Source organism: Acanthochromis polyacanthus, chromosome 22, assembly GCF_021347895.1.
Source record: "Acanthochromis polyacanthus isolate Apoly-LR-REF ecotype Palm Island chromosome 22, KAUST_Apoly_ChrSc, whole genome shotgun sequence".
Classification (NCBI taxonomy): domain Eukaryota; kingdom Metazoa; phylum Chordata; class Actinopteri; family Pomacentridae; genus Acanthochromis; species Acanthochromis polyacanthus.
The window spans coordinates 28,302,374-28,323,520 of NC_067134.1; the positions used below are offsets into that span (position 1 = coordinate 28,302,374).

Consider the following 21,147-nt stretch of genomic DNA (forward strand, 5'->3'; position numbering starts at 1 on the left):
CTTGTTCATAAATCTGTTCATGTTTATTATCCTGCAGCTCCGGGTACAAAAAGTCTCTGTTCTCTCACAGACATGACTGAAATAACAGATGAAGCACTGAGGAAGAGGGACAGAATGTGTTGTTTACAGCTGCCGGCATGCTGCTGGGCGTAAATGTGACGTTATTAAAGCACTGCAGTGGCAACACAACATAAATACACACATGAGGCTGACACATGCGTCTGAAGGCTGGAAACGATGCAGCTGTTGGAGCCGTCAGGTGAACACAGCTGTACGGATGAGGACTGTGTGGCCCTTGGAGGCCCCCTGCTGACCGCCGGACTGAACTGCAGTCCTGGCTCGGCGGTTCATGAGTGTTTCTATGCGATGGCCACAGCAAACACACTGACCACGCAGTACATGGTGCGGTTTTCCCATCTCACCGTGCAGCTTCCTGCAGACAAAAAAACAAAAACAAAACACACATCACCTGAGGAAGCTGGATTTATTTTAGCTTTATTTTAGATTTATTGGCTGGTTTCTATTATAGCTCGCTGATTTCTGGCTGCTGAGTGATCAATAAAGTTTTATCTGATTTCATCATAAGAAACATCAGCTAGAGGAGGAGGTCCCTGAATCATGGCTAATCTTTTCATGTTTATTTCTGTTTTACCATCTCTGATTTACCTCATTTTTTACAACATAAAATATGGATAAAGGCATCTGTGAAATTTCACACTGATGTATCAAATACTTCTACAGACCGTCGACTCACTTTCAGCAGATTTTTCGCTCAGTAAAATAAATTAGAGGCTGTTTGAACGTCAGGAACTATGAAAGAAACAAACCTGAGATTTTCACTGTTTCTCATTGACTCACAATCTGCAAGACTACCATGTTTCCTGAGATTAAATATTTTTCTTTGCTATATTTGGAGAACTTGTTGGCATTCCAGACAGATAAAGACATCTCAAATTACAACACGTAAGAGCCAGAAACTGACAACAGAAGTTAGTCGGATTTTCAGCGTTCCACAACGTGTGACATGGACTTCCATTGGCCACATTTCCCAAACCCAAGTGTTAAAACCGTGATATTTTCTCACAATGACTTCATTCTGTTTCATTCCAAGTGTGTCAAACTGCACAAAACACATTTCTGAGTTCTCTGTGCTTCTTCATGCTTGTGTTGTTTCCATTAAGGATGGGAATTTCGAATAATTTCCGAACCGACTAGTCGCTAATTTTATTGGCGACTAGTAGGTTCGGAAAACTTACAATTTAACCCTTTAAGCGCCAAAGTCGCAATATTGTGACAAGCAACATTGCTGAACATAACAAGCCATAGCTTCAAATATACTGCCTCGTGTGCCTCATGTACTGTACACCAGGAGATGGCGGACATCTGGAACTTCAATCTGAGCATCAGTTGTGGGCGTGTTTTAATTCAAAGTTTTGGAGTTTAGAGTTTGAAAACCGAGGAGACGAGACTCGCCGTCGGAGCGTATCAGAGCGCAAGACGGCACATTTTAGAGTGAGAAAACTCACCGAGAGGTCTGGTCAACGCTGACAAAGTACTTTGTCAAGTAATGGCTTACTCATATTCTGAAGAGGAATATTCACCCTCTGATGAAGATGTTCAGTCGTCCACTGAGACAGAAAGTGCCGCTGCGTCTGTGCGTAACGGCAGCCGTCAGGCACTAGTGTTGAACCGATTAGTAAAATACTAAACGTTTAATAAATGAGTAGGCGGTTAAACGATTAAACGACTAGTCGCGCACATCCCTAGTTTCCATAGAGATGCAGGACTTCAATTTACAGTCATAAATGAGCCCACAGGAATAAAAATATCAGAGGATAAATAATCGCCCAGAAAGCGCTTGGTTCATTTTAAATTTCTAAAGATCACTGAGCAGACTCTGTAGCACATTTCCAGTGTCAGAGGAAGAAAACAGCTTCATCCACATGCAGAGAAACATCCACTGTATTCCATTTGCTTCAACAATTAAATGATTGATTGTGAACGAGGCTGAATTGTTTAAATTTGCTTCCTTACCATCCATGGCCGTGTCCCAGTAGCAGGAGTTCGCTGTGTGGAGGCCGGCTCCTGTTTTCTGCATCACAGCACACGTCACTGTTCACACAGAAGCTCTGTGAGTTTGTCATCTTTATGTTCAACTCCTCTTAGTCAATGTAAAGCCTCTGTTTATTCTTTTTCCTGAACAAAGACTAAGACTAAAGCTGCACATCGTGGCTTTCATGCTTTGCTAGTTTGAAAATGTCATTCCTCTTTATTGATCAGGTGATTTTCACAGTAAAATCCACACAGAACACCAGAGAGGGGAACGTACCGATGTACTTGTAGGGTTTCCCCATTTTGACCAGCTGTGTGAGGCAGCGCTCCACGATGCTGGCCGTCCATTTGTTCACCTGACTCTGGCTGTAGTCGTCACCGGCGACCACGTTCTCGATGCACTGAGGCAAACACACACAGACAGCATCAGTGCTGAGAGTCATGAGGAAGTCACTGGGTGCTGTTTGACCAGGGGGGACTAAAGAAAGAACAAACACTGTCCTGCATTACATCGCTGAGAAAACCTGAGCACAGCAGACACAGTGGCGCTTCAGTAGGAGCCTTTCTCTACGAATTTAAATGTTTAAGGACTGATTTTTCTCAAATAAACTACCCGGTATTCAGCAAAAGAACACATTATTTTCCCAAAAGTAAAAATATACAAATAAAAAAAACATCATCTGTTCATGTTTTGGTCTGGACTTATAATTTTAGGATCTCAAAGATGAGTAAAATGTAAAACGGCCCATTATGCATCGCTGCATAATGGGCCATGAATATAAAAGCAGTGACGGCCTAATAATGTGCACACAATGCAAGTTTTTCCTTCTTCTAGACAGTCAAATTATGCATCCTGCAGCAAACAGCACAGTTACGACAAACTGCATATTAAATATTTTTCAACACATCTTTACTTTTGTTATTTTTCTGTGGTTTAATTCAGTTATTCAACTTTTATGTCTACAAATAAGCAAATCCCAGGTGATTAATCTGTTCTTGATGAATTGATTTGTTGCGTGTTGTAAAAAAAAAAAACATCAAAAAATGGTGTAAACTAAACTAACCCGGGATGACGTCCTCAAACGTCTCGCTTTGTCGATAACCCAAAAATATTCTGTTTACAGCCAATAACTAATAAATTTACCGACTAAACACTGAAGGTCCACTGGGTTTTAAATCTTCTGCGCCTTAACAACATAGTGGAAAACAAGGTTTACGCTTAATATCAGCAGTCCATAATTTTACACAAATATAGAATTGGCTTCTCTTTCTACTTCAGTGGCAAAATGTGTGTAAACATGTTATTGAAACGGAGCACAGGAAAATTATGTTGTGGTTGAATTCAGAATTGACTTAGTTCTCCTGACTGTTATTCTAAAAAAGCAGTTGCTAAAACATGATCAATAACTGCCTATATTAACTGAAACTAAACATTTTTATCACGATAATCTTTAAGCTATATCACCCCGCGACAAGAAGAATCTTTAAGTGACTTAATTAAAAGGAATAAATATGTAGGAAATATAATTAAAGTGTTAATATTACCTCTTTAACAACGCTATCAGCTTCATCTGAGTTGAATGAGCCCTGAAAAAAAGTGAGTAAATTCAGATTAACACTGAAAACGGTCAAATAAAGACACATTTCTATAAAAACACAACCAAAAATATCGAAATCACACCAAATTTGAGATTAAGATAATATGTGCACTTCAACATCACTTTCAAAATTGTTGAATGCTAAAAATATTAGTGAATTCTTGACATCATACATAAACACTATAAACGTGCAAAAATAATTACGTTATCAATTTTATTTAGTACGACAGTCAACAATCCCGTGTAATATTAAAGATTTAAGTAAAAATGAGTATTGAAATGCCACTTTTAACATCTTATTAACTGCCAGGAACAACATAAGATAATCCTGGACGTAAGAAAAGAAATGATGTCGTGATTTTACCCCGAATGCAGCAGAGTTAGCATCAGACATCACAGCTAATGATGGGAGCGGCTAGTTGGTTTAGCTAGCTAGCTGTTAGCTTTCTCAGCTCGCTAGCATCGACCGTTAGGAACCAAGAAAGTGGATTCAGGAACGAACCTCGCTGCCGTTATGAAAATCCTCCATCCCGGGCATGTGTCGAAGCTTCAAGCCGTCCAATGTCCTTGTTTACAATAGGGGGAAATGAGGAAAAAATACTGTTTTCTCGCAGAGAAAAACAGGAGCCGGTCGGGAGTTCCTGCCAGCTGTCAACACAGTCAACAACTGCCGGAGAGAACGACGCTAACCCGGAGACGGAGGGATGGAAGCGGCCGGTGACCCCTGCTGGTCTGGGGTGTGAAAAGCGACACAGAACCGAGAGGAGAACTCACCTGATTGTCAGTCGTAAAATGTAGTTTCCAGTTAGTGTTGGTGCACCTGTTCTACTGTGAAGTGAAGGTCCAAACTGTCCTTATAACCAGTTTCTCTCCCGTACAGGAGGCTGAATGTGTTTATATATTAGGCGGCCACAGGGGCGTCACCAGACCTAATACTGTACTGGGGCACACCTGGGGCACAAAGCATTCATGAGAGTGCGCAAAGTGTGCGAGAAATAAAACATATTCAGCACTTATTCACATAAAAAACCTAAATAGTTCTTTAAACCATTCAATAATATCAGACTATGTTGTTGTCTAGATCGTTGATTAACCCTCTGAAATGTACTGCGGTAATGCATTTGGCCTACTTGTGCACTTTACTCTCGACTTCTCAACCATTACTGATAAATGCAAACAGGAATGTTTCTGGTGAAAAATACAGAAATTTTACTTTTTTTTTCTGGCAACAAAACCAGATGCTTTAGCTGAAGCCATTTTTCTGGTGACAAAACAAGATTCTTTTAGTCAAAGACAAACCGATTAACAAGACAAGTCTGTGCTATTTTTCTGTGAAATAAGCTTGAATGGTTTAAACATTTGGCTCACGACTTGATGATAGGGAAAATGTTTTTCTTCCTGAAGATAGACCATTTGAGAACCACTGCACCATCCATAGGCTGCATCTGTCAACTAACACAAGCTTACTCAAAATCATCATTGATGCAGAGGTCCTGAGCAGAACCAGCAGACCATAACCAACATTATGTTTCATGATGATGAAACTCACTGGAAATTCCCCCGAAGCTTGTACAGCAAATTAATATGGTTTGTCCTGATACAAGGATAATAAAGAAGAAAAATATGTACACACACACACACACACATATATATATATATATATATATATATATATATATATATATAGATATATATGCTTAGAGTTATGCTTAGAAGAGTAAAGAGGAAAAGAAACCCAAATTAGGGGAAAAGTGGGACACGCAGAGTTCACACAAATCAACAAAAATCTGAAAATTTCCAGTATTATTTACAGGTGATATATACACATTAAAAGACCTTGAGCTGCTGCTGTTTAACAGTCTGACAGCAGCAGGTATGAATGACCTGTGGTAGTGCTCCCTCCTTGATGGTGGCAGCAGTAGTTAGTTAGTTAGTCAGTCTGCTACTGAAGGAGCTGCTCTGGTGGAGGGGGTGAGAGGCGTTGTGAATAACGTTAGCTAACTTAGCATTAACTGAAGATGCTTTATCCCTGCTGCGGGCGAATAACTACCGAGGAGTTACAGTTCGAGTCAAATCAAAATCAAAAAATATATTTAACAAGTTGTCGGCTAACGTTACCTACCTCACGCAGTGATTCTCATCGCCCCATAATGACACCATTCCTGATTTAACTATCATAGAAAAAGTCGAATTTTATGGTCAAGAGCTACACTAAAAGAACAAATTATTCATAAAATGACTTTTGATGTGAATGTTACTAACTGTTTTGGCCTGTTTTTTTACAGTCAAAATGAAAATCTCATTTGATATGATGTGTAATTGAACAAACAGAGAGAAGCTGTGAAATAACAGTGAAGTGTTTCAGAAATTACATTTAAAACTGGTCAAGAAACGTTCAAAGTTGAGTGTTTAAAAATCTGATGAGTGAAGATGATCCGGTGTGAGCATGAAGAGTTTAAGAAACACTCGGCAGCACAAAGACAAAAGAGAAAGTAAAACAGTCAGTGACACAAATGTTCAGATTTAGTGAAACTTCACCTTCTTGAGAACATCATTATCTCTTATTTCCATGCACAACAAAACTGTCAGACTTGTCAAATAATAAGAAAACATTACATTTCTTTACAGTGCGTGAGGGTGGAGTTTAGAGATAAAATCAGATTTTTTTTTACAGATATTTGCTCCTATTTTTATCTTTTTTAAATCATTTCTACAGCACTTGGAAGCTACACTTCTCCACAGTATTATTTGTCTCTGTTGTTGTCACAGCACAGGAGCATCTGAACTATGAATGCAGTGAACAAGGATTGTTTGTTTACAAGCTGATATTTCAGTGTAAACCACCTCTGATCGTCAGAAAACATCAGCTGCTGCATCAAACCATAAAACGCTGATGATAGAAGCTTCACCAGCTCAAACACGTGGAAATGATCCCCAGACAGAAGAGACAACCATGTGTCCTTCACTTCACCTCTGCAGCTCTCTGCTGTGTAGAAATGGATGTTTGTGAACAGGCCACACCTCCATCTCTCCAGAACATGCCTTCTGACTGGTGGAACTGGTTCTGAGTAAAGTTCACATTCTGAACACGAAAACATTCTGCAGCTGTCAGAATGATTAATCATCACTGCTATATGTCCACTGTGGCTACAATTCTACCATTTCATTTAGCAGACGCGTTTGTCCAAAGCGACGTACGACACAAGCAAGAATTCAGACAGAAGGAAAAACCTGTAGTAAGTGCAAAAAGTGCTTCAAGTGTGATTGGTCAAAGGTGTTGCCATCAATTTGCAGAAGAAAAATTGCCCCCCCCCCCTTTATTTCCTTCAACTTTGTCAGTGCTAAATCAGTGCTGGGTTTTGGTAGCCTAGCTGCACTAGACCCAGCTCTTACAACGCAAGGGTCTAGGAACTCTCAACAGGGAGGGAGGCGGGCTAAAAGGTTGTCTTTCAAATCACTCTGCAGCAGTTGGGTAGGTATACAACCAATCAGCGCAACAAATAGGCTCCTAGAGCGCCGTGGGTTGTCTAGCGCGGCGAGGCTAACATTTTCCCTCCCTGTGGGTTCACTTTTCACCACTATCTAAAGTCCTGTTACTCTGTGGAAATAGAACAACATGAAGAAGGAGAGAGGACTCAGAAATGTCTGATAACACCACAAATCATAAAAAATTAAAACAATAATTATGTTTCTTTGAATGTCTATTTTACAAAAACTGGGGGGAAAATGCAATTAGCATTTATAATATTTATGTGAGTGTTCACAAGTGTTACCAACACTGGAGGAAAAAATGGCTCTATCACGGTGTATATTTAACTAACTACTACTGTTCAGACTTGTCGCCTCTCTGCCTGCAGTTCAGCCAGAGGAGTCCCTGATTAATCAGAAAAGCTCACTAATGGCTTCACCAAGAAGTACAGAACTGTCTAGGTTTTGATTTATTGTGATTTTATGTTTACAATGAGACACAGAAAAAAAAGTGTTTTTGATGAAGTATCAGAATATTTCTGACAGACAGAGAGCTCATCCGGCTATCTGTTGCCTTGACAACAGTGACATCACGACCTTACCTGTTTTCCAGGTTGTCTCTTTGCGAGTCGTCGTGTCGCAGCGTCTTTTCTCCGTCTGAAGGTCAGTAAACAACACTTTAAACTCTTTTCTAACTGCTGGTAGTTCAGTTTCAACAGAGATGTGACTCCACAGATTTAAATCTCTGAACACAGTTTAAGAGAACAAATACTGGAATAAATCCTAGAGAAAGGTTCTACGTGTTAATGTTGTGATATCAGCAGCTTGAAGTTGACTGTGTTTGACTGAAAAGTGATTGTTTTATTATAAATTTGTACATGGGTGAACTAATGAATGAACCGACACGGCTGAAAGCAACAGATGTGAGAACAGATGAGGAATGACGTGATCAGGACAGTTTGACACATTTAGACTTTCTTTGTGTGAGTCTGCTTGAAAGAAACTAAAACCCCAAGTAGAGAAAACAGAAGATGGTTATTAACTTTGTAAATAATAATAATAATAATAATAATAATGCATTTTATTTGTATCGTGCTTTTCAAAACACTCAAAGAAACATGACAAATAAAAAAATCATTAAATTGAGGAACATCATAACTTTCTCTGTTAATCTGATTTTGGTTTCAAGCTCAGATCAAAGTCACGTAATTAACACGTCATGTGACTGCAGCTGCTCAAATGAACCAATCACGTCCCGCCTGCTTCAGTCAACAGGTTGTTTTATGGAGAACAAGGAAGATAAAAACATGACGTACAAAGTGTCGCGACTGGAAAGTATGCAGGACAGGAATGCTGGCAGACAACTATTAATCATGCTAAATACTTATTTTACTGATCAATGCAGCTGATTATCGATAACTGACAACTGTACACTTAAAGGTTGATAAACTTTAAACTACATATATTTAAATATGGTATTGCATCAAAGTGCATTTAGGTCTGGCACTGTCCCAAAGTTCAGGATCTAAATGTCATCTTTGCCCGATTTAAAGTGAACTTATTGTTATTGATTGAATATTCTCTGTAGTAAATACCAACAGAATACAGAATGTCCAAACATCTCCTGTCTCTTCTTTCCCTGAACCAAACAGAACAACATTATCTGTTACAGGCGCTCATCTCTGAGTCCTGAAGCATTTAGCAGGCAGCTGGAGGCGACTAGCTGGTCAAAACTACAAAAACCAAACTGACTGAGGAATCAGAAACTGCTTCAAGGTACACTGATGGAAAACTGCACAACAGTTTACTTTGAGAGTCTAATTTGTTCTTATTTCACTGTAGTGCAGCTAATTAACGACTATTTATGCATCAGTGAATCTTTGGACCAGTTAAATATTCGATGTTAAACTCCTAGAGGCGGTCAAACTGAGTCAGTGGATGAAATGTTTGTTCATCATGTGACGCTGAGCTGCTCTTTACCTCACTGCAGCTCCACAACTCCATCTGGTGGACTGATAGTAGAAGAACAGTGCAGCTTCCTCAGCCTCAGAATGTTGACTGAATGCATCCACCTGATAGAAATACAACATAAGAGACAGTCAGTTCAGGGCCAGCTGATCTTTTTACAGCACACATGATGAACAGGAGGATTCAGTGGATGCACCACTGAATGATGTGTTTCCTCTGCAGGTAGAAAGTGTTGATGAGCTGATGTGAATTCAGAAACATGGATCAGTGTGAGGACAGAGACCAGTCTGGCTGCTTTAAAAGACAACAACCCTCCACTGCAGAGAGGTAAGCTGTTAGCAGCATTATAACGTGACGGATTCCAGCTTTACACTGATTATACAGACGTTTGGTTCAGAGGCACACATTCACATTCAGGGACTTTAAATTGTATCCACCCCACTTGGAAGTTTTCACCTTTTATTGCTTTTCAACATTGAATTCAGGTCAAGTCATGAGTGAATCGCCCTTCTGAGGTCCAGACACTAATCCTCAGTTGGATTGAGGTCTGGACTCGGCCTCCACAACATTCACCTTGTTGTCTTTAAACCATTTCTGTGAAGCTTTGGCTGTTTGTTTTGGCTCATTGTCTTTCTGGAAAACAAACTTTCCCTTCATTCTCAGTTCTCTGACAGACTGCATTAGGTTGTCCTCCAGGATTTCTTTGATGAATTCATGTTAGCCTCAACCTTTACAAGCCTTCAGGGCTGCTTCCAAGAAACATCATGATGCTGCCTCCACCGTGCTTCACACCATGATGATACCACCACAGTGTTTCACACCATGATGATACCACCACAGTGCTTCACATCATGATGATACTACCACCATGCCTCACACCATGATGATACCACCACAGTGTTTCACACCATGATGATACCACCACAGTGCTTCACATCATGATGATACTACCACCATGCCTCACATCATGATGATACTACCACCATGCTTCACATCATGGTGCTGCTTCCACCATGCTTTACATCATGATGCTGCCTCCACCATGCTTCACATCATGATGCTGCCTCCACCATGCTTCACATCATGATGTTGCCTCCACCATGCTTCACATCATGATGATACCACCACCATGCCTCACATCATGATGATACCACCACCATGCCTCACATCATGATGCTGCCTCCACCATGCTTCACATCATGATGCTGCCTCCACCATGCTTCACATCATGATGCTGCCTCCACCATGTTTCACATCATGATGCTGCCTCCACCGTGCCTCACATCATGATGATACCACCACCATACTTCACATCATGATGCTGCTACCACTGTGCCTCACATCATGATGTGGCTTCCACCAAGCCTCACATCATGATACCACCACCATGCCTCACATCATGATGCTGCCTCCACCATGCCTGACATCATGATGCTGCTACCACTGTGCCTCATAGTTTGGATGGCGCGTTTGTGATATTGCTCAGGGTTTGGTATCAAAACAGTGTTTAGTCTCATGGCCAAAAACCTCAATGCTGGTCTGATCATACCAAAGAACATTCTTACAGGTTTTTAGTCTCCCACATACCTTCTGGTGAATTCTAGTTCAGATTTAATACGACCTTTTATCAGCAGTGCCTTTCTTTTAGAAACTCCCCAATAAATCGCTGAATGGTGAAGAACAGATGACAGTTGAATGAACAGCCTCTTCCATCTCAGCAGCTGAAGCTTGTATCTCTTTCAGAGGAGTCATAGGTGTCTTGGTGGCCTCAATCACTAGTCTCTCTCTTTTTCAAGGGGACTCAACTTTTTTGAAATGTGGAATTTTTCTCTGCTGTTTCAAATCCTGCAAACCAGTTCAACTCTAGGATAATAAAATAAATCTGAGTTTCTCCATCACTGTCTAATTTAAAAGCGACTTTTCTTCTCTGCCTAACAGAATCAATGAGAAACCAGCATCTGGTGAAACTGAAACTGGATCCAGCTGTGTGTCCCTAAAGAGCAATGACTCAAAGCGTTTCCTTGTTGGTTTTAAACAAAGGTGGGTCAGTCATAGTCAATATTCTCCTTTTAACAACTCAGAATTTTATCTAAAGAAAACTTGACAGAAGAATGAACTTTATAATTTTACCAGAGCTGTTTGTCTTTCAGGACCCATCAGAGATCAGATCCTCTTAAAACTGGATCCAGCTGTGTGTCCCTAAAGAGCAATGAATCAAAGGATTTTGTTTTTAATTTTAAACAAAGACAAAGGTCAGTCTGTAAGAATCTCAGAAACAAGAGTTTATCTACAAAGAATTCTAATGAAGTGAACTCCAGTAATTCAACAACTTGAAGAATGATTCAAATACCTCTAAAAGACGAACTCTTCTGATATTTCTCTTTGCAAGACACCAGTTATTTCATTATATAAGTAACTATGACTCTAAAACCAACACATATCCAGCTCAGAGGACTGGACTACGAAGCAGGATGTGTTGTTCATGAGGAAACTTCAGGTTAAACTCTGACTTTGAGTTAACTGTTGCTTATATGTCCACAGATTAGATGAGGAGAGCTCAGAGATTCCCAGGATTCAGTCTGAACAGCAGCATGACCTGGACTCCATATTCATGGTGTGTACATGTACAGCAACTACTCCTCCATCTGTTGTGTTCACAGACGTCTCCATGCTGAACTTTGTAGATCAGAGGACTGTCAGTGTGTCCAACATGGAGCTGATGTTTGGCTCCATGATTTGACTCTGATGGACTCATCCATTGATTTCTCTGTTCCAGGTGCTGGAGGAAAACATCAGCACTTTTGTGAAGAAAGAGCTGAAGAAGATCCAGAAGGTTCTGGGTCCAGATTACCCAGAATGCTCAGAGAGTCAGAGAGAGGATGAGGAGGAGTTGGAGGATGAAGAACAGACGAGGAGCAGAGAGATGTTTCATCACATCACAGTGTTGTTCCTGAGGAGGATGAAGCAGGAGAAGCTGGCTGACCGTCTGCAGAGCAGTAAGAGGATTTCTGTAAAGATTGAACCTTTTGGATCAACAACATATTTACTGAAGTCTGCAAATATATTCACAGATTCATTCTTTAGGAAGAGAAATGATCATGTGTACTTGTTAAAACACTTCATGATTTTCTTTATTGTGTTTTCTTTCAGAGCTTTTTGCTCCAGTTTGTCAACGTAAACTCAAATGTGACCTGAAGAACAAGTTCCAGAGAGTGTTTGAGGGCATCGCTAAAGCAGGAAAGTCGACTCTTCTGAATGAGATCTACACAGAGCTGTACATCACAGAGGGAGGGACTGCAGAGGTCAATGATGAACATGAGGTCAGACAGATTGAAGCAGCATCCAGGAAAGCAGACAGAGCAGAGACAAGCATCAGAGCAGAAGACATCTTTAGAGGCTCACCTGGAAGAGATGGACCAATCAGAACAGTGATGACAAAGGGAGTGGCTGGCATCGGGAAAACAGTCTTAACTCAGAAGTTGACTCTGGACTGGGCTGAAGACAAAACCAACCAGGACATCCACTTCATGTTTCCATTCACTTTCAGAGAGCTGAATGTGCTGAAACAGAAAAAGTTCAGCTTGGTGGAACTTGTTCATCACTTCTTCAGTGAAACCAAAGCAGCAGGAATCTGCAGCTTTGAAGACTTCCAGGTTGTGTTGATCTTTGATGGTCTGGATGAGTGTCACCTTCCTCTGGACTTCAAGAAAAATCAGGTCCTGACTGATGTTAGAGAGTCCACCTCAGTGGATGTGCTGCTGACAAACCTGATCAGGGGGAAGCTGCTTCCCTCTGCTCGCCTCTGGATAACCACACGACCTGCAGCAGCCAATCAGATCCCTGCTGTCTATGTGGACATGATGACGGAGGTCAGAGGGTTCACCGACCCACAGAAGGAGGAGTACTTCAGGAAGAGATCCAGAGATAAGAAGCAGGCCAACAGCATCATCTCCCACGTGAAGACATCACGAAGCCTCCACATCATGTGCCACATCCCAGTGTTCTGCTGGATCACTGCTACAGTTCTGCAAGAGCTGCTGAGAACCACAGAGGGAGGAGATCTGCCCAGAACCCTGACTGAGATGTACATCCACTTCCTGGTGGTTCAGGCCAAAATCAAGAAGGTCAAGTATGATGGAGGAGCTGAGACAGATCCACACTGGAGTCCAGACAGCAGGAGGATGATTGAGTCTCTGGGAAAACTGGCTTTTAATCAGCTGCAGAGAGGAAACCTGATCTTCTATGAGTCCGACCTGACAGAGTGTGGCATCGATGTGGAAGCAGCCTCAGTGTACTCAGGAGTGTTCACACAGATCTTTAAAGAGGAGAGAGGGCTGTACCAGGACAAGGTGTTCTGCTTCGTCCATCTGAGTGTTCAGGAGTTTCTGGCTGCTCTTCACGTCCATCTGACCTTCATCAACTCTGGAATCAACCTGCTGGAAGAACAACAACAAAAGACCTCCAACAAACCTGATCCAACACGTTTCTACCAGAGAGCTGTGGACGAGGCCTTACGGAGTCCAAACGGACACCTGGACTTGTTCCTGCGCTTCCTCCTGGGTCTGTCACTGCCAACCAATCAGGATCTCCTACAAGGCCTGCTGACACAGACAAGAAGCAGCTCACAGACCAATCAGAAAACAGTGGAATACATCAAGAAGAAGATCAGTGGGAATGTGTCTGCAGAGAGAAGCATCAATCTGTTCCACTGTCTGAATGAACTCAAGGATGTTTCTCTAGTGGAGGAGATCCAACAGTCCCTGAGATCAGGACGTCTGTCCACAGATAAACTGTCTCCTGCTCAGTGGTCGGCTCTGGTCTTCATCTTACTGTCATCAGAAGAACATCTGGACGTGTTTGACCTGAAGAAATACTCTGATTCAGAGGAGGTTCTTCTGAAGCTGCTGCCAGTGGTCAAAGCTTCAAAGAAAGCTCTGTAAGTACAGAGAGAGTTCCACATAGTCATTGATGAATACACGGCAATCTTTCAGAAAAGTTCAAGTCTAACTTGATTGTTTCCTATTATTATCTCCTCAGACTGAGCAGCTGTAACCTCTCAGAGAGAAGCTGTGAAGTTCTGTCCTCAGTTCTCAGCTCAGAGTCCTCCAGTCTGATAGAACTGGATCTGAGCAACAACAACCTGAAGGATTCAGGAGTGAAGCTGCTTTCTGTCGGACTGAAGAGTCCTCAGTGTCAACTGGAAACTCTCAGGTCAGGATCATTCATTTTTAACCATTTAAATGAGACGTCCATCCATTTTCCTGTACTTCAGTGATGGAACATTGAGGTGACTGCAGCCTAGAATGAAGGTTTCAGACTGGTCTCCCCAAAGTCCTGACTGAAACAACATAAACAACCTATGAAAACAAATCTGTGACAGAAAACCAACACATTTAGTTGAACTGAAGCAGAAGCTTATGAATGACTACAAAACGTTTAACTAAGGTGAAAATGACCAAAAGACATTCAGCCAAATATTAGCATTTCTATCTGTATATTTTTGAACCAGCAGATTTTGTTTTTCTAAAAGACTGAGAATAAATCTATGAAATAACAATCAGAGGAATTGAAGTCATTGGATACTCAAGACTGCAGTGTTATCCATGATCTGTACAAGTGTCTGTCCAAGGACTTTAGATCTACTGTCAAACTGTCAGACCTCTGCTCGGCTCAGCTATCTCTTTACAACTAGCTTGAGATGTTTGAACTCATTCATGGTTGAGTCTCTGAAGACAACTGATTCCAGGTCAGAGATTTCTACACACCGATGAAACAGGCTGGATTTTTTCTTCTTACACTGAATGAAGGAGTCCTCAAGAAGTCACATGCAGTCTCTACCCTGTTGTTCCACCACTTGCAGAGCATTCAGCTTGAATTTGATGTCAACTAGGTGGCAGTAATATTTATATTATGAGTCATATTTATGGACTGGTTGTGTTGCTGATCTTTGGCATTAGATTCTCTGACTATCAATCACTGAAGTCAACAGAGGAGAGAACATGTAAGGTCTGTTATCATTTAAGACGCCCTGTGGAGTTTTCCTTGAAACTACTGACTTGTTCCAAATGAAAACACGATAAATAGTTTGGTCCAGTCATCATGTTAGCACTGGGCTGTAAACACCACTAATGTCAGAGTAGTTCTGTCACAGTTTCTGTCATGTGTGTTGTTTTGTGTGTCTGCAGGCTGTCAGGTTGTCTGATCACAGAGGAAGGCTGTGCTTCTCTGGCCTCAACTCTGAGCTCCAGATCCTCCACTGTGAGAGAGCTGGACCTGCGCTACAACCATCCAGGAAAGAAAGGAAAGAAGATGCTGTCTGCTGCTCTGGAGGATCCACACTGCAGACTGGAGACTCTCAGGTATGGACAGACGTCTGATAGAGGAGGAACAAGCTGCCAACATGTCCTCTGTCCATCAGTGTGTCTTTGTGCTTCATGCTGGATATCAATGTTACATGTAGGAGCCTTTATGCTTTGATCACATCCACACTGGCTGAAGAGAATCAGCAGATATTAGTGGAACATCTGCAGGACCAACAGTCAACTGTTAGCTGAGCTCCATGAAAAGAGGAAAGTCAATGATGAGGAAAGTTTATTCATCAGTTCAAACTGTCTCCTCCTTCAGGATGGAACCTGCTGGAGTCCGATGGATGACACCAGGTCTGAGGAAGTGTAAGTGTGTTTTCATGTGGTTCTTAAAAATGTCTTCTCATCAAAGTGTCAGTAATAATCAGATGATCCGTCAATAAATAAATCAATAAAATCAGCTGTTGTGTTTGTTCTCTCCATCAGATTCCTGTGAACTGACAGTCGACACAAACACAGTCAACACAAACCTCAAACTGTCCAAGAACAAGAACAAGGCAACATATGTGGCAGAAGTTCAGTCGTATCCTGATCATCCAGACAGGTTTGATGTCCAGCGTCAGCTGCTGTGTACAACTGGTCTGACTGGTCGCTGTTACTGGGAGGTCGAATGGAGTGGAGAGATTGATGTAGCTGTGAGTTACAGAGGAATCAGAAGGAGAGGAGGTGGTGAATACTGTAGGTTTGGAAGAAATGATCAGTCCTGGTGTCTGTACTGTACTGATCTTGGTGATTTCTCTGTCTGGCACAACAACAGAAGAATATCACACACCTCTGCATCCTTGCTTTCCAGTCTACGTATTGCAATGAAAGTGTTTCTTTCTGAAGTCTCTGACAGAGTAGCTGTCTATGTGGACGTTCCTGCTGGAACTCTGTCCTTCTACAGAGTCTCCTCTGACTCTCTGATCCACCTCCACACCTTCAACACCACATTCACTGAACCTCTGTATCCTGGGTTTAGGTTTGGGAGTAACAATGACTTTGAGAAACCATTGTTTGGTTCCTGGGTTTCTCTGTGTTGAGTTTAACAAACAGAATCTCCTCCTGTTAGACAAACTGTCCCTGAACAGACAGTTCAGTCTCTGTTGGTTAAAAACACATTTTCAGATTCACGTAATAAATCAGTTTCTGTTAGAAAGTGATCTACAGAAGGAAAGACGACTTTATGAACCGTGAACATGAGTTTGGTGTCAATCCAGACTTCATCCTGATTCTATTTTTCACTTTGTGACATCATCACCAAATGAGACTGTAACCTGTGTGTGATGTCAAAATGTGAATGAAATAATCCTTTACAACAACATTTAGACGTCAGCAGTCCACATTAATGTTCAGAGGTTGATGTTTGGGTGGAACTGCAGCTAAAAGGAGTCTGGGTGAAAATACAAGTTTCAGAGGCAGAAACAGAGAAGATCAGAGTTCACTAATTTAAAACTGTGTTGATCCAAAACTGAATGAAGAAGTAAAACCTCTGAGCAGAAAATGCTTCAGAGGCTCTCAGAGCTTTGGTTCTTATATTTCTTATATTTTAAATTAAACACCATGTAAATGCACCGTGGAGGAACTTTGCTTTCTCATCCCTCCTATCTGCTTCTACACTGTTGAAACTATCAATCTGTAAAATGCAAAACGTCCCAAAAACTCTTAAATAAAGCACATGTACAGAAACTATTTTCACATTATTTGTAGTGGAAAACACAACAGAATGAAAAAAGCTTCATTTAGGGTTAAAGTCTGTATCGTGTCATTGTTCTGTTTTACTTACATAATTTACTGTTTACTATTACTACTTTTTATGCAACTGTTACGGCCACCAGTGTTGGTGTGCCGTTCGTTTTGAGGTGGTGTTTTATTGGGCCTTTGTGTGGGAGAAATTTGTGTGTGGGTTCAGCTGTGGCTTTTGCAGAGTCTTTGGAAGCCCAGCTGCCAGCCGTTTCAGCTGATGACACAGAGCTGATGACGACCTGCACTCCAGTCTGGTTCTCCCCGCCCTTCGACCATCCGGATTGGGCCACCCTCCAGCTCCTCCTCCTCGGACCAATCAGAGGCAGCCAGGCACCACACCTGCTACCTATAAAGCTTCCACCATGCCATTAGTCTTGGTGGGTGGTACTTTGACCAGTCCACTCTGGTGCCTCTTTGCACTGTATGGTCTTTCGGTCTGGAAGTACTTGTGGTGGGTGCTACAGACAACTTTGACCTTCTGTTGGCGGCTTTAGTTTTGGGGTGGAGCCCTACATCTCAGTGGAGACTGAGGCTCCAATTCGTAGTTTGCCAACTGTGTGTAGAAGCCACTTCGTATTTTGAGCTTTTGTGAACTGTGCTCAGTATGTACACTTATTCAGAGGCACCAGTTTTGTTTAGTTTGTTTTGCACACCTTTTGTATTAGTTTTTGTTCCTGGTGGTGGGTGTTGCTTCTGTAGTTCGGTTTGGCTAGGGAGTTTAGTTGTTTTCTTTGTGTTAGCTTAGTTACAAACTCTGTTAGCCTTCGTTATGTTTTATTCCGTTCTTTGTTTTAGCAACACCCACCAGTCTTGTGTTTTATTGTCACTTTTTCGTTCTTTTTGCTACTAAGCAATAAATCCCTTAACCTAAACCAACACCATCTGGTTATTTTGTTGCATCCAGCCAACCCCTAGAGGTTGGATCGTAACAGCAACTTTCAGATATATTTCATAGTTTCATAATTTATGGTTGTTATTTTATATAGTAGAGAATGAGGGCTTGACACTTTCTCAGTTCCTCCATTGATAAAACTCAAACTGTTATTTGGCCCGAAAAAAAGGCAAACAAGGGTCCTAGAAATGTGGTTCTGGAAACGAGCCTCTGCTTATTTGACTTTAAAAAAAAACAAAAAACACACACACACTCTGTAAAAGTACTTTGTGTTTGAAAGGTTTATTCCACCTAAAAATAGTCCTTCCTGCCCAATTGTAAAGGTTTAGTTCACCAAAAATACTACTTCCTGTCTATGTAGATAGTCTTAAAGGTTTATTTGATGCAAAAATACGACCATCTGTCCAAGTTGGTATTGTTCAAAGGTTTATTCCATCTAGAATTATTTGTTCCTGTCCAAGTATAGAGTTGCAGGCGTTTTATTCCATCAAAAAACTACGTTCTGTCTATGTATATAGTTTGAAGGGTTTATTCCACTCAAAAAAACTTTCATCATTCAAGTTGTAGTTTTAAATGTGTAGTCCACTCACAACAATTTTCTAACAACTGAATTGTCATTTTAAATGTTTAGTCCACCCAAAAATATGACTTTCTGTCCAAACAGCTGTAAAGGTTTGTTTTGCCCAGAACAAAGTTCTAATGAAGAAGAAATTGTTTTAGATGTTTTACCAACCCAGAACTCTGCACTTTTTCAGGATCTGTTTGTTATTAGGCTAAAACAGGAAATCAAGGGCCCGACAAGTCCCAGAAACAAGCCTCTGCTGCAGACTTTAGTTTACTTGCATTAATTGCAAACTGAACAGGACTTCCCTTTTTATGAGCTATAATCCACCAACCCCTGAAGCTATCAGATAAGATCCAACTCCAGCAAAGAACGCTGTCTAAAATGACTGCCCAGTTTGTATCATTCTAACCCAAACTGCTTACATCTTTCTCCAATTCAGCCAGCTAACCCTCAGCCAATATGAGCACAATAAAAACAAAGAGTTAAACCACAATCAAACCAGCCTCCTAAATGAAATCAGAAACGGAACCAAACAGTCAGAAACATAATCCTTAAGGGAACGACGATATTAAAACCAGACTACAGAGGCACTGATAATGTGTACTGGCCACTGCATTGCCTTTGACTTCCCAATCAAACTGCCCAGTCAACAGACGAGACGGGAGATTCACCAAGGTAGTTCCTACATTTATTTGATGACTTATTCAGTTATGTTCATTTATCTATCCGTTATACATCTATAAATTTATCAGAGACTCAACACATTTGCGATACATTTATCGGAACATCTCACCTGTTCGCCTGTTTCCTTATTTGTCTATTTATTTGTTTGTCAACGTAAATCTTGTGAACACCTTAACTAGATCAGATCACAGGTTGACCACCTGAAGCAACACACACAACAAGCATGAATAAATGGATTTTACCTGCCAGGTCCAGCAGACTAGTTGTTGGCACCGTTAGGTTGCTCCAGTCTGCTCAAACCTGGTTTGAAGGTCTGGTGTCAGCCAGAGACAATCTGCCTCTGTTTTCTCCATGATGTCCTTCCTTGGTCCATCAGGCTGAGGAGAGAACACAGAGGTCCAGAATGAGCAGAGTGAAGCTGCAGACAGGTGACATGTTCTGATCTGCTCCACATTTGCACATGAGAGCAGCAGCATCGATCCTGGGTTAGGGTTAAGGATAGTGTGGAGCGACAGAGAGCGCTGGAGTTCCTTAGAAAACACACCGGGTCGGACCAAAGACAGACGCTAACTCCCTACCAAGAATGCTAATAATGGAGTCACTCAACCACACGGACAAACTGAAGGTAGTCTATGCTAGAAACAGAGATAGTAAATACAAAAACCTGCAGTGAGATTCTACTACGACCTGTCTGAGGAGATTCACAAGCAGAGGAAAGAATATGACCCGGTCCATCAACGGAACCTGAAGAGCCAACACTGATTAGACTCCTGCCAAAGAACCAAAACCAGAACATTCAACACTCCAGCAAAGCTACAAGACAAAGACAGACGGCAGCAACAACTGAACAGCGACTGGTAGAATAACAGAAAACTACAGATGAACAGCAGGTTCAGACTTCAATATAGAACATGACGTACAGCCCTAAAGGTGAAACAGCATCCAACAGAAAGTTAAAATGGACAACAAAAAAATACCAACTATGGATACAGACTGTATCTGTAGAGACTATACAGACTGGTTTGACCCCCCAGAATTCTTTTCTTTAACCTTTTAGTCCCTGAGCCTGTTTTTGAGGCACCTACAGCCCCCGCCGGCGGGGGCTGTAGGGACTAAGGGGTTAAACTACTACACTGCTTTTTGTGCTTAATACAGACTTTAGACCAAATTCACTTCACGGATTAAACACAAAATGTTAAGATTTTAACCAGAAACCTCCAAATAAACTGTAAAATACAGCAAGTAAGACAGACCAAAAAAAAAAAAAAACACACACGAATAAGTTCTTAGATGGGTTAACTACACTCATCGGCCACTTTATTAGGTACTACTGATCAATTGTTTGCTAACAAAAATTGCGAATTAGCCAATCCCACGGCAGCACCTCCATCCATCCGCCCATCATCTATACACTGTTTAATTCCCATGACGGTTACAATTGGTGGTGGAGTCTATCCCAGCTCACTGAGGGTGAAGGGTTAGTGTACACCTGGACAGGTAACAGTCTATCACAGGGCTGCACACTGAGACAAACATACAAATGGTTATATAATACAAAATATAAATCGCACAAAGCAAACTCCATGCAGAAAGATCCCAGGAAGGCCCAGGAGGGACACAAACCGGGAGATCTTCTATCTGCAAAGTGAAAGTGCAGCCATGGCCACAACTCAGTGCATTCATTCATGAAGTTCAAAGGGAGCATCAGAATGGGACAGAAAGGGGATTTAAGGACTTTGAAGGTGGCATGGTTGTTAGGGTCAGTTTCTGATGATCTGCTGGGATTTTCACCAACAACCATTTCCAGGGTTTACAGAGAACGGTCTGAAA

General features: G+C 41.4%; 2 protein-coding genes across 2 annotated transcripts; one reads left to right on the plus strand and one right to left on the minus strand.

The window, feature by feature from the left end:
- Nucleotide 1: 1 nt before the first annotated feature.
- On the minus strand, nucleotides 2-4,329 carry LOC110957783 (dynein light chain Tctex-type 1-like). Its single transcript, XM_022203984.2, has 5 exons — nucleotides 4,153-4,329; nucleotides 3,598-3,639; nucleotides 2,330-2,453; nucleotides 2,035-2,112; nucleotides 2-433 (listed from the first exon to the last, which is right to left on the minus strand). Exons 1-5 carry the CDS (start codon nucleotides 4,186-4,188, stop codon nucleotides 360-362), a joined length of 354 nt encoding a protein of 117 aa, XP_022059676.1. The 5' UTR covers nucleotides 4,189-4,329; the 3' UTR covers nucleotides 2-359.
- Nucleotides 4,330-6,080: 1,751 nt separating this feature from the next.
- On the plus strand, nucleotides 6,081-16,849 carry LOC110957771 (NLR family CARD domain-containing protein 3-like). Its single transcript, XM_051942364.1, has 8 exons — nucleotides 6,081-6,088; nucleotides 11,628-11,700; nucleotides 11,863-12,082; nucleotides 12,237-14,022; nucleotides 14,124-14,297; nucleotides 15,272-15,445; nucleotides 15,711-15,757; nucleotides 15,878-16,849. Exons 1-8 carry the CDS (start codon nucleotides 6,081-6,083, stop codon nucleotides 16,471-16,473), a joined length of 3,078 nt encoding a protein of 1,025 aa, XP_051798324.1. The 3' UTR covers nucleotides 16,474-16,849.
- The last annotated feature ends 4,298 nt before the right edge of the window (nucleotides 16,850-21,147 follow it).

What these genes read in the sequence shown, in the direction of transcription:
- LOC110957783 (XM_022203984.2), bottom strand. Translation starts at nt 4,188, where the DNA reads ATGCCCGGGATGGAGGATTTTCATAACGGCAGCGAG. An exon ending in CTGATAGCGTTGTTAAAGAG is followed by an intron (nt 2,454 to 3,597) that starts GTAATATTAACA and finishes TGTTTGCCTCAG; the next exon opens with TGCATCGAGAACGTGGTCGC. An exon ending in CTGGGACACGGCCATGGATG is followed by an intron (nt 434 to 2,034) that starts GTAAGGAAGCAA and finishes TTTTGTCTGCAG; the next exon opens with GAAGCTGCACGGTGAGATGG.
- LOC110957771 (XM_051942364.1), top strand. An exon ending in TGTCAACTGGAAACTCTCAG is followed by an intron (nt 14,298 to 15,271) that starts GTCAGGATCATT and finishes GTGTGTCTGCAG; the next exon opens with GCTGTCAGGTTGTCTGATCA. An exon ending in TGCAGACTGGAGACTCTCAG is followed by an intron (nt 15,446 to 15,710) that starts GTATGGACAGAC and finishes CTCCTCCTTCAG; the next exon opens with GATGGAACCTGCTGGAGTCC.